The 17791-nt window shown below is 45.1% G+C and overlaps 1 protein-coding gene and 1 long non-coding RNA gene across 3 annotated transcripts in view; one reads left to right on the forward strand and one right to left on the reverse strand.

Moving 5' to 3' along the window:
* The window catches only part of LOC122541944 (synaptopodin 2-like protein), a 40692-nt gene that overhangs the window by 11774 nt on the left and 11127 nt on the right, over positions 1-17791 (forward strand). The window contains exons 1-3 of one of the 2 annotated variants that reach the window (XM_087982296.1): positions 7906-8270; positions 9018-9169; positions 14803-15590. In XM_087982296.1, the coding sequence (XP_087838422.1) occupies positions 9120-9169; positions 14803-15590 (838 nt within the window). In that variant the 5' untranslated portion in view covers positions 7906-8270; positions 9018-9119. Of the gene's footprint in view, positions 1-7905; positions 8271-9017; positions 9170-14802; positions 15591-17791 lie in introns of those variants that run through there. The other variant, XM_043679230.2, reaches the window with a different exon arrangement.
* Positions 2871-17791, reverse strand: part of LOC148137421 (uncharacterized) — a 101312-nt gene continuing 86391 nt past the window's right edge. The window contains exon 3 of the long non-coding RNA XR_015754223.1: positions 2871-4121. This is a non-coding gene — a long non-coding RNA (uncharacterized LOC148137421). The remainder of the gene's footprint in view (positions 4122-17791) is intronic.

The raw sequence follows: 17791 nt of genomic DNA on the forward strand, positions 1-17791 counted from the left end.
TAAGTATTATAAGATCAGCATGTTCTCATTGAACAGGTTGATGCCTACTTTTCTGTTCCTACATCTTCTGATCAATGATCAAGTTATATATTTTAGTGATAGTGGTTGATGAGTTTAAATTGACCAGGATACTGAGGACATAAAGGTGGGTAAATCCCCTGGACCAGATCAGGTGTACCCTAGAACTTGTGGGAAGCGAGGGAAGTGGTTGCTGGGACACGCACTTAGATATTTGTATCATTGATAGCTACAGGTGAGGAGCTGGAAGATTGAAGGTTGGCTAATGTGATGCCACTTTTTAAGAAGGGTGGTAAGGAAAAGTCTGACATTGGTGGTGGGCAAGTTGTTGGAGGGAATCCTGAAGGACAGGATTTACATGTATTTGAAAAGGACAGGATTGATTAGGGATAGTCAACATGGCTTTGTATATGGGAAATTGTGTCTCACTGGCTTGACTGAGTTTTTTGAAGAAAGTACAAAGAGGATTGATGAGGGCAGAGCAGTGGACATTGTCTATATGGACTTCAGTAAGGCGTTCGACATGTTAGTCTGTTTAGCAAAATTAGATTACAAATACAGGGAGAACTACCCATTTGGGCACAAAATTGGTTTCAAGGTAGGAGACAGGGGGTGGTGGTAGAGGATTGCGTTTTGGACAGGAGGCGTCTGACCAGTGCTGTGCCACAAGGATTGGTGCTGGATTCACTGCTTTTTGTCATTTATATGGATTTGGATGTGAATATGGTTAGTAAATTTGTAGATGACATCAAAATTGATGACGTTGTGGACAGCCATGAAGTTCCCTCAGATTACAATGGGATCTTGATCAGATGGGCAAGGATTGGCAGATGGAGTTTAATTTAGATAAATGTGAGGTGCTGTATTTTGGAAAGGCAAATCAGGGCAGGACTTAAGACACTTAATGGTAAGGTCATGGGAGTGTTGCTGAACAAACAGTCCTTAAGTACAGGCTCATAGTTCTTTAAAAGTGGAGTCACAGATAGATAGGATAGTGAAGAAGGCATTTAGCATGCTTGCCCTTACTGGTAAATGCATTGATAATAGGAGTTGGGAGGTCATGCTGTGGCTGTATAGGAATTGGTTAGGCCACTTTTAGAATACTGCATTCAATTCTGATCTCGCTGCTATAGGAAGGATGTTGTTAAACTTGAAAGGGTTCAGAAAAGATTGACAAGGATGTTGTCAGGGTTGGAGGGTTTGAGCTATAGAAGAGGCTGAATAGACTGGGGCTGTTTTACCTGGAGCATCGTAGACTGAAGGGTGACCTTACAGAAGTTTATAAAATCATGAAGGGCATGGATAGGGTAAATTGTCAAAGTCTTTTCCCCAGGGTAGGAGAATCCAAAACTAGAGGTCATAGGTTTAAGGTGAGAGGGAAAGATTTAAAAGAATCCTAAGGGGTAACTTTTTCAAGCAGACGATAGTGCGTGGATGGAATGAGCTGCCAGTGGAAGTGATGGAGGCAGGTACAATTACAGCATTTAAAAGGCATTTGGATGTGTATATGAATAGGAAGGGTTTAAAGGGATATGGGCCATGTGCTGGCAAATGGGACTAGATTAATGTAGGATGTATGGTTGGCATGGATGAGTTGGACTGAAGGGTCTCTTTCCATGCTGTACATCTCTATGACTCTATGACACATGAGATTCAAAAGCTGAGCCAAAGTTCATAGTTAGAGACAAAGTAATTGATGAGATTAGAATCATAGAATCCCTACAGTGCAAATAGAAGCCATTTGGCCTAACATATCTGCACCAACCCTCTAAAGAGTATCCCACCAGACTCACCCTATCCATGTAACCCCACATTAATGCCCACATGGACCCTATTAGACAATTTCGCATGGCCGATCCACCTAAACTGCATATCTTTGGACTGTGGGAGAAAAACCAGAGCACCAGGCACAAACCCATACAGTCACAGGAAAAGAGCGTGCATATTCCACATAGACAGTCATCTGACACTGGAATTGTCAGGCAGCAGTGCTAACCACTGAGCTACCATGCTGCTTGATTTATGATTTGTTTAATTAAAAGCAGTATGAGTTTCTTGATAAACAAGAATAATCACCGTCACTTTCCCTGCCAGGTCCTTCTTTCCTTTCCCTTTCTTGGATCATTTCTCTATTTCCTCCCATTCCCTTGAGTACCTCATGAATCCAATGTCCCTCTGCACTCTCTCCCCCCATTCTGAACCTTCCCTTCAGTGAGATGGAAGGGTTGCTGTATTTCTAAAAATCTCTGAACCCTCTGGGCTCCTGTTCCAAAGGTAATATTACCACAAAGGCAATTAACTTTTGTTTCTTGGAACTGATTTTCTGGGCTTATTTTTAGCTAAGGTCCTGAAACTACTTTACAGTTCTGTGGACTGCTCCTCCCCCACCCTGCATGGACTATTTTTGGATGGTGAGGAGTTGGTTGTACTGGCAGAGTTTTATTTTTATCTATGACTTAACATACCATCGTGTATGTACATCCACATTCTTCAGATATAGATTGGGGGAGGGCTGGAGAATGGTGGAAAGAGTAGCATTGAGTCAAAAGTCACATATCCATAATACCAGACGATGCTATTTTGGGATGGGATGGTTACAGCAGGTGCAATCCAGACTACAAACACTTTTTAAGTACAATCTTTAATGATGCGAATTATTAGTAAAGTGCACCCTTTTTTCGAATGTCAATCACCAGATCAGATCGAGATATTGCGGAGTTGGTTTAACAAGCAGGGTTGAACAGGAGGTAGGAGAGGAAGACACACAAAAACATTCTTTAGTTTAAATGATATTGCAGTGCTGATAATGTCATCAGCCGTGGCTTAGTGGGTAACACTTTCTTCACAGGTTCAGAAGATATCGTGTTCAAATTCTAATCGGGAATCTTAAGCACAGAAGTGTGGACATTCACTGCAAAACAACATTGAGGGAGTGCTGCACTGTCAAAGGTGCCATCACTTCAATCAGATGATAAACCACCTACTCTCATGCAAAAGATGGAGAAGGAAATTCCATATTTATCCCTCAACTAACTCCTAAACTGGATTATGTCTCCATTGCTTCTCCATCACATTATGTCTCCATCACATTGCTTCTTTTGGGCACTTACTCTGTACAAGTTGACTGTTATATTTCCTAAATTTACAACTAAGACTATATTTCAAAAACACTTCATGCACTGTGAAGTGGGACAGCTTGCAATTGTGAAAGTCAATCTTTCTGATGAGAATATTAACCTAGGTTCGTTATCAGATGTTGTTTGAGCTGTTAAGTCTTTACCATTCTGATTTTATTTAAAATGATTTACAAGTTGAGTATAGAATCATAGAATCCCTACGTCATGTAAGCAGGCTATTCAGTCCATTGAGTCCACACCAACTCTCCAAACAGCATCCCATCCTGACCAATCCCCCCACCCTATCCCTGTAACCCTGTATTTCCCATGGCTAATCCACCTAGCCTGCACATCTTTGGACTGTGGGAGGAAACCAGATCACCCTGAGGAAACCCTCTGCAAACATAGGGAGATTGTACAAAATCCATACAGATAGTTGCCCAAGGGTGGAATCAAGATTTAGCGAACAAATAATAAGTGGCAGTGTTCAGCAATTGGGAGTTACCTTATTTTCAAGAGTGCTCCCGATGCCCTTAAATTTCATGGAACATTAAGTTAAGAAGTCCTAAAATATCAACAGATGTCTGGATTATTGCTTTTTAGTGGAAACATTTAACCACTTAAATTATTAGCTTGTGAGGAACATTAATATGTGTTATTGATCACTGGGAATGCAATGATGTGGAACCTCTGAGCGATTGTAAATGAACCTCAGCATTAAGGACAAGCTTTTTCTGAATTCATTCAGGATGTTGCTTGCAAGCTTGTGATTTATTGCCCATCCTTATTTGGCCTTGAGAAGTTGGTGGTGAGCCTTTTCCTGCAATCCATATGGTATAAGAACAGCCGCAATGCTGTTAGAGATGGCGTATCAGTAAATTGACCCGGCAAAGATGAAGGAACAGCGATAACTTTCACAGTCAGGGTGGTGTGACACAGACAGGAAGTTTCAAAGTGCTGGCCTTCCCATGTACCTGTCACTTTGTTCTATGAAATGACAGAGAACAAAAGTTAGGAAACACTTGCAAATCCATTTTCCATTCACTGAATACCAGCTGGTATCAAGAGCTGAGAATAAAGCAGTAACTAAGAGACCAGACTCTGGATGTAGATAACACCAAAGCAATTACCAAATTAAACATCAAATTCTGTGAGTTTTTGATTTATGAATGGACAATAAAGTCACCTTTTCTACAAAAAAGAGGGGGGGGGTCTTCCCAGTATTTGGAAAGTTGCATTGAATGAACTTTATCATTGCCAGGCAATTATCTTTTTTATTCCAAACACCAGTAAGATCTGTGAACAATCCAGCTGTTTCACCCTCTATATGTTTCCTTTGCTAAAGACGGTGACTCTAGCTGGGCCAAAGCTATGCCAGCCATCATTATCACACAAACAGCTACTGCTTGTGTGTGATTTGTGACACTGAGGGTTGGAAACACCATCTACCACAGGAGGGATCATAAAAGAGTCAAATCCTGATCTTCCCCAGTGCCTGCACACTCAGCCCCCACAGGCAGGGAGGTTATCGGAACTAAAAACAGAAAGTGCTAGAGAAACTCAGCAGGTCTGGTGGCATCTGTGGAGAGAAAAACAACGTTAACATTTCAAATTCAATATGATTTTCAGAATAGTTTTGACTTCATGTCTCCAGCATCCATTATACTTTGCTATTAAATCATATGAACTGTGGCCCTTACATATTCAGGGCCCAAGACAATCCCCATACACTGCAATAATGACATAAATTAGGGTCTGGAGGAAGGACATCAAACACATCAGCAAACAGAAAGAAATGAAATATCACAACAGTGATGTAAGCCATTGGAAGCAGTGTGTGATTTTCAAAGAACACGTGTGGCAAATGTTTTATGTGTGAGAGTAACTGTCCCTCAGTGTTTACCAGAGAAGGCTGTACACTCATTCCAGATAAGTTAATGCTTTAAATAAAATGCGTGTGGAGAGATAATGCATGTAAAGTGACAGACATACGTAGTGCCTGGGATATGTGGACTGAACGGAATGGCACCTGTCACTGAGCTGCAGGCCAGTTTTGGCCACAGAGGGATTTGCCTTTCGCTCTCAGTCTGGCCAAGCCTGAGTGCAGAATTGCAGAGACATGTGCTCATCCGATAGTGACCCTTCTACTGTGCAATTTTTAACTGCATCAATCACTTCATTTTTGTTCAGTTGAGCAGTCAGATTTGATTGTTTTTAGGTTTCACATTCTGTACAAAATGTTTCACTTTTTAAAAATTTTATTGTTTTATGCTGAAAAGGTGGACCTGTTGCTGAAACTTTTCACTTTGTGCTCATCAGGACAGCAGCAAGAATGCCAAATTTCAAATGATCACAATAATTTTCTTTGGGATGAAATATAGGTTGGCAAGCTGAGACTGAGGCATTACTATGAAGAAAGCAATGTGGAATGATAGGCTACCCAAGCTCCTGGGCAATTCATTAAAAGATCTAACAACTAACCATATTCCTCTCATTTGCATAGAAGGGGTAGATGTGTGTGAATGTATGCCACTTCTAGCAAGCATAAATAAGTCACATTACGAGTGCACATGATTACCTTTGTTCATGTAGGTATTTGTCCACTCTGGATTTTTCAGTAAGTATTGTCCAATTAACCACATATGTTTACTTTGTTTCTTTCAAAAGTGGGCTGGTTAATACATGCTGTACTCTGCCTATTATACATAACTGAAGAAACATGCTGCTTGATTCAATTAGTCAATTTTTGGAACATGAGGGCTATTTACCTGACATCACACCAACACTGAAATTCATGTGTAATGCTGCTTAACTGCACAGCAGACAGAAAGCCTTTGGAGCTGACAGCACCATTCTATTTGTGAAAAATGTCAGATCAAAGATCTGCAGTACTGCCAGTCGTGAGTGTTGGTGGACAATTAAACAACGACCAAGAATAGTAAGCTTCACAAATGTCCGTATCCTTAAAGATGGGGGAGCCCAGCACATCAGTACAAAACATAAGTCTGCATCATTTGCAACATCTTGAGCCAAAAATGCTGAGTCGGTGATCCATGCCAGCCCTCTCTTGAGGTCCCCAGCATCTTCAACCAATTCAATTCACACCATATGATATCAAGAAATGGCTAAAGGACTTGCACAAGTGGCAAGTAATATTCACACTACACAAGGCCAGGCAATGACCATCTCCAACAAGACTGAATCTAATAATTGCTCCTTGACATTCAAAAGCATCATCATCCTTGACATCACTAAAACCCTAATAATTTACGTACTGCAGTTATAAGGACAGGTCAAAGGCTGGAAATTCAATGACAAATAATTTATTTCCTGATTCCCTAAAGCCTGTCCATCACCTACAAGGCACAGATCAGGAATATTCCTCACTTATCTGGATGAGTGCAGCTCCAACAACATTCTAGAAGCTTGACAGCAACTAGGAAAAAGCAGCCTGCTTGACTGGCACCCCATAAATCAATTTTAATAATTAGTCTTCACCAACGATGCTCAGCAGCAGCAGCAGTGTGTACTATCTACAAGATGCATTGCAGAAATTCACCTTCCAAATCCACAAGGACTAGCATCTGGCAGGAAATTTCCCTCTGGATCACACACCATCTTAACTTGGAACAATGTCAGTATTTCTTTTTCCATTCATTCACGGAAGGTGGGCGCCACTGGCTAGATTAGCATTTACTGCCCGCCCCTATTTGCCCAGAGGGCAGTTCAGAACCAACCACCTTGCTGTGAGGCCAGACCAGGTAAGGATGGCAGTTTCCTTCCCTAAAGGACATTAATGAACCACATGAGTTCTTCTGACAATTGACAGATTCATGGTCATCATTAGACTCATAATTTCAGACTTTTATTGAATTCAAATTTCACCATTTGCCATGGCAGGATTTGAACCCAGAGCTCCAGAACTTTAGCTGAGTTTCTGGATTAACAGCCCACTGACAATAACATTAGGCCAAAACCTAGTCTTAATCTTCTTTCAGTGTTGCAGGTTAATATCCTGAGACTTTGCACCTATGAGCACTTTGACTGTACATACACCACATGGAATTCAGCAGTTTAAGACAGCAGCTGACCACTACCTTCTCAAAGGCAATTAAGGATCGATGATACTCACACCCCAGCAATGATTAAGAAAACATAAGCGAAGGCTTCTCAGCCCATTACCATAGCCCATTTCCTCATCTTCAAGTTTGCACAGGAGTCCCTCTGTTTGGACAACCCAACCCCCCCAAGGCAAGGGATGTAGAGTGAGAAGTGTGGGTGGGAACTCATCAGTGCATATCTTGAAATGATCCTTCCTGGGAGATAATTTCACAGTCTTTGTGGCAAGCTCTAAAGGCAGGAGATACCTGCTATGGGATGAACATAGTGTTATTTCGACCCATAAGAGTAATATAACTCATTTCTTCAGTAGTGAATACTTTCCTTTGTGGCCATGCCTCACATCTGTGGTCTTTTGCAAGTTGACATTTTTTCTAGTTAGACATCCTTTTCTAAGTCTCTGTCTGTGTCCTGGGATCTAGTAACAAACATCCTGGTTTGCACAACTTGCACCAGAGCAGTTCCCTTGTTTCCCCATGAAAAGTGATCTACATTTCACTAACTGCACAATACACTGGGCCTGAGAGATACAAGGGTGAAGTCAGCTTGCTTGTGTTTCCTTGAGTATATACGACAGTTAAAATGTTAAAAGGATATTAAACAGTGAAGAAAAATAATTTCCTCTGATGTGGAGAAATCACGACCAAGATGGATTGGGAATTTATGGGTCAATTGATTTTGAAGACATTATATTGGTTGTAGCATCGCTGGATCCCCCAAAATCAATATCTTGGGGGCTACCATTGACCAGAAACTGAACTGGACCAGCTGTATCAATACTGTGTCTACAAGAGCAGATCAGAGACTAGAAAATGCCAACACACAGCAGTAGGATTGTGTACCATTTACAAGATTCCCTGTACCAACTCACCAAGGCCCTTTCCTGATCTACAACTTCCACTCCTGGACAGGGCGATGGCTGCATGGGAAACACCACTGCCTGCAAATGTTCCTCCAAGCCACACATACCATCTTGACTTGTAAAAACCATTCTTGTGTATTTAGGAGCACCAGCCGGTGAGTAACAGGATTTTGACAAATTAGAAATTACTTTTAAAAAATATAAAATTGGTGTCCACTTCAGTGTTGGAGCAAACGAGATGGTCTTCAGTATTTGAAGCTTTTACTAATTTAAGAGCCTAAGAGGTGTGAACAGAAGTAGGCCATTCAGCCCATTGTGACTGCTCCCCATTCATGGTTTGTGCTGATTGGCCTCATGGCACCTTAAAAAGATTTAATTCCCTCCCTAAGGACATTGCGGCTCAACGCACAGCAGGTGGACTGCAGCAGTTCAAGGACGCAGCTCATTCCCACCTTCTCAAGAGCAACTAGGGACCAGTTGCAATGTCTATATCCCACAAAATGAATAAACAGAAATAAAAGCTGGAGGGGTGTTGAAGATAGTGCCGTCATTGCTCCTCTTCCATTCCAACCAGAAACTGCCCTCCCCATTGAAAACATCCATGGGGAGGGGAGTGGGGGTACTAGATTTGTTCTCCTAAAATATAATATTTTCATAAGAGAATGAGAATGTGCTCAATGAGCAGATACTCACTGAGTGACTTAGTTCACCCCAAGGGGAGCTCTGGTCCATTTCTGAGATGGATGAGTTTGTTTCAGAAGCTGGGCTGTGGGGGGAGGTATGTTGATTCAGTTTGACTGGAATGTTATTTGATTTTGGTTTTGCTAATTATGGGGCAAACTGTGGCAAGGCAGAAATGCTGGCCTCTGGCCTAGAGTTAACTTGTTGTCCTATTGCTACAGGTCCGGAAGCGAGGCAAAGCATGTCGGGCTGGACTGCGCGAAAATGATCTCCTGTTAACTATCAATGGGAAATCCTGCAACGGAATATCACACAGAGATGCTATGAACATCATTGACTCTTCCAACGGAACCTTGCACATCAGGGTTAAGAGGTACAGGATAAAGGACCCACAAGTATTGCACAAACTTGAGTTTGCAAAGTTGATGCTAATTTAATGAGAGTCTTCAAAATGCTGAAGGACTTAGATGGGGGAAAGGTAGGTAGAGAGAAACTCTTCCATTTTGCGGGCCAATCTGGATGAAGCTCAGAGTCTGATCTTTGATAGCACACCCTGTCCCTGTGGAACAGCAGTGGACTTACCACATAAACACAGTGGCTACAAGAGCAGGTCAGATACTTGGAATACTGCAGCGAGTAACTCAACTTCTGACCCCTCAAATCCATCTACAAGGCACAAGTAAGGAGTGTGATGGAATACTCCCCACTTCGGGGAGAAAGTGAGGGCTGCAGATGCTGGAGATCAGAGCTGAAAATGTGTTGCTGGAAAAGCGCAACAGGTCAGGCAGCATTCAAGGAACAGGAGAATTGACGTTTCAGGCATAAGCCTTTCTCCTGAAGAAGGGCTTATGCCCGAAACGTCGATTCTCCTGTTTCTTTAATGCTGCCTGACCTGCTGCGCTTTTCCAGCAACACATTTTCAGCTCAATACTCCTCACTTGCCTGGATGAGTGTAACTCTAACAACACTCAAGAAGCTTCACACCATCCAGGACAAAGCAGCCCCCTTGATTGGCATCACATCCACAAACATCCAGTCCCTCCACCACTAACGCTCAGTAACAACAGAGTGTGCCATCTTCAACAATCATTCCCTTCTTCAGGAGACACTCAGTAGCAGCAGTGTGTACTATCTACAAGGTGCACTGCAGAAATTCACCAAAGATCCTCAGAAAGGACCTTCCAGATTCATGACCACTTACATCTAGAAGGACAAGGACAGCAGGTATATGGGAAAACCACCACCTTCAAGTTCCCCTCCAAGCCACTCACCATCCTGACTTGGAAGTATATTGCCGTTCCTTCACTCATACTCTCAACAAACAGTATTTCAACTCCATCTCAAACATCAAAAACTGTAAGTACAACAAACTCTTATCTATCCACCTCCATAACCAGCACTCCTCAAACTTTCCAGAAGATTCCACCGGCCTCTGGAACTGCTCGGATGCCATTAGCCATGCAGCTGGTGCAGCTGCCACCCCCACGCTGATTGATTATGTCACTTCTGCCCCCATCATGGCCACTCCCACAACCACTTCCGCCCCTCACAATTCCTCATGCATTACATGTGACATCACTTCTGCCCCTCACATCATCGCTGATGTCATACGCTCAGTGACTTCCGCCACCCCTACTGCCACCACTTCCGCCCCCACCAATGCCACTCACCTGCATTCTGCTGACACGCCCCCCACAGATCCCACTGTCACCATTCCCAGCCCCCAGAACCCTGAGGGGCACACCAGCCCTGCTAATGACTCCACCCCCATTCCCCCCATCATCACACCCACTCCAGTTACTGGCTCCGCCCCCACTCCCAGCTCCACACCCACACATGATCCCAGCTCCAAGCCCTGCCGAGTTTTCATCATCCCTCCAAACCTTCCCCTCACTGAGGATGAACGATCAGTCCTCAGCAAAGGACTCACCTTCATCCCCCTCCACCCACGCATCAATTAATTTAACACACGCCATGACGTTGAACACTTCTTCCGCTGCCTCCGCCTCCGAGTTTACTTTCACAATCAGGACTCCCGCCCACCTTCCAAGGACCCCTTCGCCCATCTCCAACACACTGTGTCCACCTGGACATCCTGCGCTGGCCTATTACCTGCCCTCGACCTCTTCATTTCCAACTGCCGCCGGGACATTAACCGCCTCAACCTGTCTACCCCCCTCCCCAATTCCAACCTCTCACTCTCACAACGCGTAGCCCTCCAATCCCTCTGCTCCAATCCCAACCTCACCATTAAGCCAGCGGATAAAGGGGGCGCAGTGGTAGTCTGGCGCACTGATCTCTACACCGCTGAAGCCAAACGCTAACTCGAGGACACCTCTTCCTACCGCCCCCTCGACCATGACCCCGCCCCCCCATCATCAAACCATCATCTCCCAGACCATACAGAACCTCATCACCTCAGGAGATCTCCCACCCACAGCTTCCAACCTCATAGTCCGGGAACCCCGCACTGCACGGTTCTACCCCATTCCCAAGATCCACAAGCCTGACCACCCTGGCCGACCCATTGTCTCAGAGGAGAAAGTGAGGACTGCTCCTGCCTCACTGAACTCATCTCTACCTACCTTGACACTGTCTTATCCCCCCTAGTGTAGGAACTTCCCACAAACGTTCGAGACACCACCCACACCCTCCACCTCCTCCAAGACTTCCGTTTCCCTGGCCCCCAACGCCTCATCTTCACCATGGATATCCAATCCCTCTACACCTCCATCCGCCATGACCAGGCCCTCCGTTTTTTCCTCTCCTGACGTCCTCAACAGTACCCTTCCACCGACACTCTCATTCGTTTGGCCGAGCTGGTCCTCACCCTTAATAATTTCTACTTTGAATCCTCCCACTTTCTCCAGACCAAAGGGGTAGCCATGGGCACATGTATGGGCACCAGCTATGCCTGTCTCTTTGTTGGCTACGTAGAACAGCCGATCTTCCGTAATTACACCGGCACCACTCCCCACCTCTTCCTCCGCTACATTGATGACTGCATTGGCGCCACCTCGTGCTCCCGCGAGGAGGTTGATCAATTCATCAACTTCACCAACACATTCCACCCTGACCTTAAATTTACCTGGACCATTTCTGACACCTCTCTCCCCTTCCTGAACCTCTCCATCTCCATTAATGATGACCAACTTGACACTGACATTTTTTACAAACCCACCGACTACCACAGCTACCTGGATTACACCTCTTCCCACCCTACCTCTTGCAAAAATGCCATCCCGTATTCCCAATTCCTCCGCCTTCGCCGGATCTGCTCCCAGGAGGAAAGATGGTTAAAGGTGGTTAAAGATGCCCTCCAAAGCATCTCGTCTACTTCCCGCTCCTCCGCCCTCAGACCCCACCTCTCCAACTGTAACAAGGACAGAACGCCCCATGTGCTCACCTTCCACCCTACCAACCTTCGCATAAACCAAATTATCTGCCGACATTTCCACCAAAAAGACCCCACCACCAGGGATATATTTCCCTCCCCTCCCCTTTCCACCTTCCGCAAAGACCGTTCCCTCTGTGACTACCTGGTCAGGTCCAAGCACCCCTACAACCCACCCTCCCATCCTGGCACTTTCTCCTGCTACCACAGGAACTGCAAAACCTGCGCCCACACCTCCTCCCTCACTTCCATCCAAGGCCCTAAAGGAGCCTTCCACATCCATCAAAGTTTTACCTGCACATCTACAAATATCATTTATTGTATCCGTTGCTCCCGATGCGGTCTCCTCTACATTGGGGAGACTGGACGCCTCCTAGCAGAGCGCTTTAGGGAACATCTCCGGGACACCCGCCCCAATCAACTATACCGCCCTGTGGCCCAACATTTCAACTCCCCCTCCCACTCTGCCAAGGACATGGACGTCCTGGGCCTCCTTCACCGCCGCTCCCTCACCACCAGACGCCTGGAGGAAGAACGCCTCATCTTCCGCCTTGGAACACTTCAACCCCAGGGCATCAATGTGGACTTCAACAGTTTCCTCATTTCCCCTTCCCCCACCTCACCCTAGTTCCAAACTTCCAGCTCAGCACTGTCTCCATGACTTGTCCTACCTGCCTATCTTCTTTTCCATCTATCCACTCCACCCTCCCGCCCGCCCCGACCTATTACCTTCATCCCCTCCCCCACTGACCTATTGTACTCTATGCTACTCTCTCCCCACCCCCACCCTCCTCTAGCTTATCTCTCCACGCTTCAGGCTCTCTGCCTTTATTCCTGATGAAGAGCTTTTGCCCGAAATGTCGATTTTACTGCTCTTCGGATGTGCTCTTCCAGCACCACTAATCCAGAATCTGGTTTCCAGCATTTGCAGTCATTGTTTTTACCAAGTTCCTTCACTATCGCTGGGTCAACATCCTGGCATTCCCTCCCTAAGTGCATTGTGGGCCAATGCACAGCAGGTGGACTGTAGCGGTTCAAGCAGGCAGCTCATTTCCACCTTCTCAAGGGGCAACTAGGGACCAGCAATAAATGTGGGCCCAGCCAGCAATGCCCACATCCCACAAAATGAATAAACAGAAATAAAAGCTGAGGGGTTGAAGATAGGGCCCTCATTGCACCCTCCCAGTTCCAACCAGAAACATCCCCCCCCCCCCCCATGAAAACCTCCGTGGAAGGGAAATTAGTTTTGTTTTTCTAAAAAATAAGTTATTCATAAAATTTGTGAGCAACACCTTTTCAACTTGAAAATGACAAGATTCACAAAAAATTCAACACATCCCCGGTCAAGGTTAACAGGGCTCTGAAAACAAAAACAAAATGCTGGAAATCTTGTTGAACAGTCATCTAGACTTGAACCGTTAGCTCGCTCTCTCTCTCCATGGATGCTGCCTTACCTGTTATGATCTCCAGCACTTTGTTTTTTTGTTTTCAGTACTGATTCCAGCATCTGCAGTAAGTTGCTCTTAATAAGGTTATCGGGGAAGGTGGGACTGCGGATTTCAGGATACAATCTCATCGGGATCTTGGTGAATGTAGGAGCATAATCGTGAGGCCAAATGGTCTCGGTCTGTTCCTAAAGTGTAATATGGAGGTGTCGGTATTGGACTGGGGTGGACAAGGTCAGGAGTCACATGACACCAGGTTATAGTCCAACAGGTTTACTTGAAATCACAAGCTTTCACTCCAATTTCAAATAAACCAGGTGGATTCTAACCTGGTGTCATGTGACTTCTGACCTTGTTCCTAAAATACAAATAGATAGTGCTGGAGAAACTCAGCAGCATCTGTGGACAGAGAGTCCTTCAGAATCATCTGACTTCTCCCCAGTTCAGATTTTCTTACAGTGTGGAAACAGGCCCTTCAGCCCAACAAGTCCACATTGACCCTCCGAAGAGCAACCCAGACCCATTCCCCTACATTTACCCCTTCACCTAATGCTACGGGCAATTTAGCGTGGCCAATTCACCTAACCAGCACATCTTTGGACTGTGGGAGGAAACCGGAGCACCCGGAGGAAATCCACGCAGACACGGGGAGAATGTGCAAACTCCACACAGAGAGTTGCCCGAGATGGGAATTGAACCCGGGTCTCTGGCGCTGTGAGGCAGCAGTGCTAACCACTGAGTCACTGTGCCGCCCAAACTCAGCAAGTTCATGCCTGAAACGTCGATTTTTCCTGCACCTCGGATGCTGCCTGACCTGCTGTGCTTTTCCGGCAGCACTCTAATCTAGACTCTGATCTCCAACATCTGCAGTACCCACTTTTGCCAAGTTCTGCTGAAGGGTCTCTGGAAAAAAAATCATTCTCTTTCTCTATCCACAGATGCTGCCAGAGTTTCTCCAGCCCTCTCTGCGTGCTTGTTGCAGATTTCTACCTGGCTTTTATTTTGTTTTACTCTTGAGAACACGTTACTCTCGGTGTTTGTAAGTGCCAGGGTAGATAATGGGGAGCACTGGGAGGTTGCAGTGAGACCAGCTCCCCACCCCCATTAAAAGGTCATTGTTGCAGTTGGTCATGTCTCTGATGCCAGTAACTTGAATCCCTTTTCTAGAGTTGCCAGCAGCTTAGAGCCAGAGTCCAGCCTCCAGGTCACCTCCCCCTGCTCCCGGAGCCTGGAATCTTCAAAAGCCGGTGTCCGAGCCCCGGAGCCCCGCACTCCGAGCTACAAAGCCGAGAGCCGGGGCCAGCGGCGGAACTACACCTCTCCGGCTGACAGCGAGGCTTATTACGGCGAGACTGACAGCGACGCGGATTACACCGCAGCGGAGAAGCAGCGGAGGCAGAGGCGGAAATGCCCCGGAGCCGCCCCCCGCCTCAGTGAGCCTCCGGCTAGCTCGGCGGATGAGACCTCGGAGCTCAGCGAGTACGACAGCGCCCCTGAGCCGCCCCTAGGGGCACAGCAAGATCCCAGAGGTGGGCACCTCCCCCTGGACCCTCAGGCCAGCTTCAGCAGGCAGCTCATGTTCCAGCCCAGGAGAGTGGAAGCCAAGGTCAACATCTGGCAGCCCAAGCTGGAGGGGGCAGCCCCGCGGCCCGCGCCCGGCACCGTGGCCGAGACCAGGCTCAGTGCCGGCCAGAACCCTGGCACCGGCTGCCCCTGGCCTGCCCAAGCCAGCGCGGAGGACACCGCCAACCGACACGGCGTCCTGGGCACATCGGAGGCTGACAGCGGGTTCCAGGAGGCACCTGCCCCCACCGCGTCCCCAGAACAGAAGCTGCTGCCCACTCCAAGCCAGCCCAGCCTGAAAGACACACAACTGGTCCCCATGGTGGGGCCCGTGAGCAATCCAGTGGCTGAAATCCTGACCACTACTTACAAAGAGAAGGCCAAACAAGCCAGTAAGTTTCATCGTCTCCAACTCGAGTTGAATTTTTTTTATCAAAAGCTGTTCCTCCGACCTGACTTGATTAGTTCTGTGTGCTGCTATTTAGGAGACCATGAGATCATGGGGATTTAAAGGGTGTGAGTTCACCTCTCAGAAAAGCCTCTCACCAGCCGCGATTTATGACATGGTAGTCAGAGGAATCTCATTGTTAGACTTGACAAGACTTTAAAGGCAGTTGTTCAAATGCAGCAACTGTGATATCTGCATAGGCAGTTGACTGTTTTTGGGCATGTTATATTTTAAAGTTGTCAGAATAAAGCAAAGCTAATAACTAAATTTTGAGACCTGGACTGTTTAGATTTAGAATAAAGTAAGAGAATGTGATGAAGTTTGTACAACACTTCCCAGTGAGATTTGCAGGAAACAAGTTGGAGTTGGAGAGGCAGATTTGGCTTTGAGATGTGTGGAGGCAGGTTGTGAGGTGGAGAGCTGTGAGGGAGGCATTTCTGGGGAGTATCATAAGTGAAGACCCTCAAATGTTTGAAGGGAATGTCAGAGTCAGATGCTCAAACTGGGGATTAAAGCTGAAGAAATTGGCAGCTGGAGCTAGACAAGGTTGTGTAAAGACAGATAAAGCAGAAGTTTTGTTCAACTTTGGTGAACTGCTGACGATAATATTCTATTTAAATGTTCAGTATTTAAAATTAAACGTGCCATAAATCCCATATAAAGGGAAGAGTAGGCTATTTATATTGGTTACTGTTATATTTTACAGCCAGTGTTTCCATCTGTCGCAGCAGAGTTCAGTTTGTCGATCTGAATAGTTATCAGCTTTGGACATTGTTGCCTGTATTATAGAAACAATGATTTCTTGCTTGTCTCTGACATGTTTCAGATAGGAAAAGTATTTCAGTCATTGACTTCTTCGTCAGGGACCTCGTCAATCATCACAAGGTTTATTTTTAAATAAGGTGTTTAAGTAAATCTTTTGAAGGCTGGGGTGAACAAACAGATGTCATAGCCCATCACCACGCCATTTGCTGTGTAGTTGGGTAAAAATAGTCAAACTGACAGAAGTTGTTCTATCTATCTCATTGTCTGCTCGGTGAAGGGATGTAAAAGGCATTAAAGAGCAATTGAGAGCAGTAGAGTTTTGGTCACACTCCAGCTTTTGAGGTTCCAGTCTCTGTATGGAACTGAAAGATATTGATTTGCAACCAAAGGATTTGCAGAATGCAGAGATTTCAAACACAGGAATCAGAAAGGAGTGCCAACAAACATCTCAGTTATGCAGGTATTTGAATCAATGTACATACAGTATATATGTATTTAAAATGCTTATTGTCCAACAGAAATTCTGTAATGAATCAATGTGCATAGAACTAGAATTTATGCGACTGAAATTCATGTCACATCTCTCAATCCGAGATAAGATCTGAATTTCAGCACAACATTATTTAGCTTGACATTTCACATCAGAGATATGAAAAGTTAAATTTATTCTTGCAGAAACTTGACTACTGATGTAGAAATCCGTGAGCTTTGTAAACAGTTTTGTATCCATTTAAAATAATGGGCAGATTGTTTAAATATGGTTAAACAGGCCGCATGTGTTTGCATTTCAGATCAGTATGTAGGATACATACATTAAATCTCTGCATTAAGAGTACAAATATTCACTGTATGGGGGTAGTAATCCTTTATCCAATGCAGCTCGCATGCAAGTAGGTGCGCTCATTACAAGGTAATTAATGCTACCTATAAAATGTAGAATAGGTTCTATCATTGTAAATTTCTTTGGTGCAACTTACTCAGTGAGAATGCAAAAAAGGTATCTGGGTTTTGTTTCAATTTTCCAGATATGTCCCAAGTACAGATTACAGGAGTTAGCAAGACTTTCAATGTGTGGGTTATCCAACGTCTGCAGTGGTGGTGAAATACTGAGGTTTTGTGCACTGGCTGTGAATAGTAAGATTATAATAACGACCCTAATGTTGTTATAAATAAGTTTTTGATTCACTATAGCCAGGACAAACTAAACCCTCTATCTCACTGTTTTATTTTGGTGGCAGAAGTGAACAGATATCGGTCAAAGATAAAATTTCTAAATAGTCTCTGTCTAAACATTTCAACAGTGCCAGTGAATTAGAAAGAAAGTCTCTAGCACAAATATATGGTTCACTTGTCATTCCTTGTGGTTTATTAATACTAATG

The sequence above is a fragment of the Chiloscyllium plagiosum genome, unplaced genomic scaffold, assembly GCF_037043375.1.
Source record: "Chiloscyllium plagiosum isolate Xiang-an unplaced genomic scaffold, Cpla_swu_hap1 HiC_scaffold_43, whole genome shotgun sequence".
NCBI lineage: Eukaryota > Metazoa > Chordata > Chondrichthyes > Orectolobiformes > Hemiscylliidae > Chiloscyllium > Chiloscyllium plagiosum.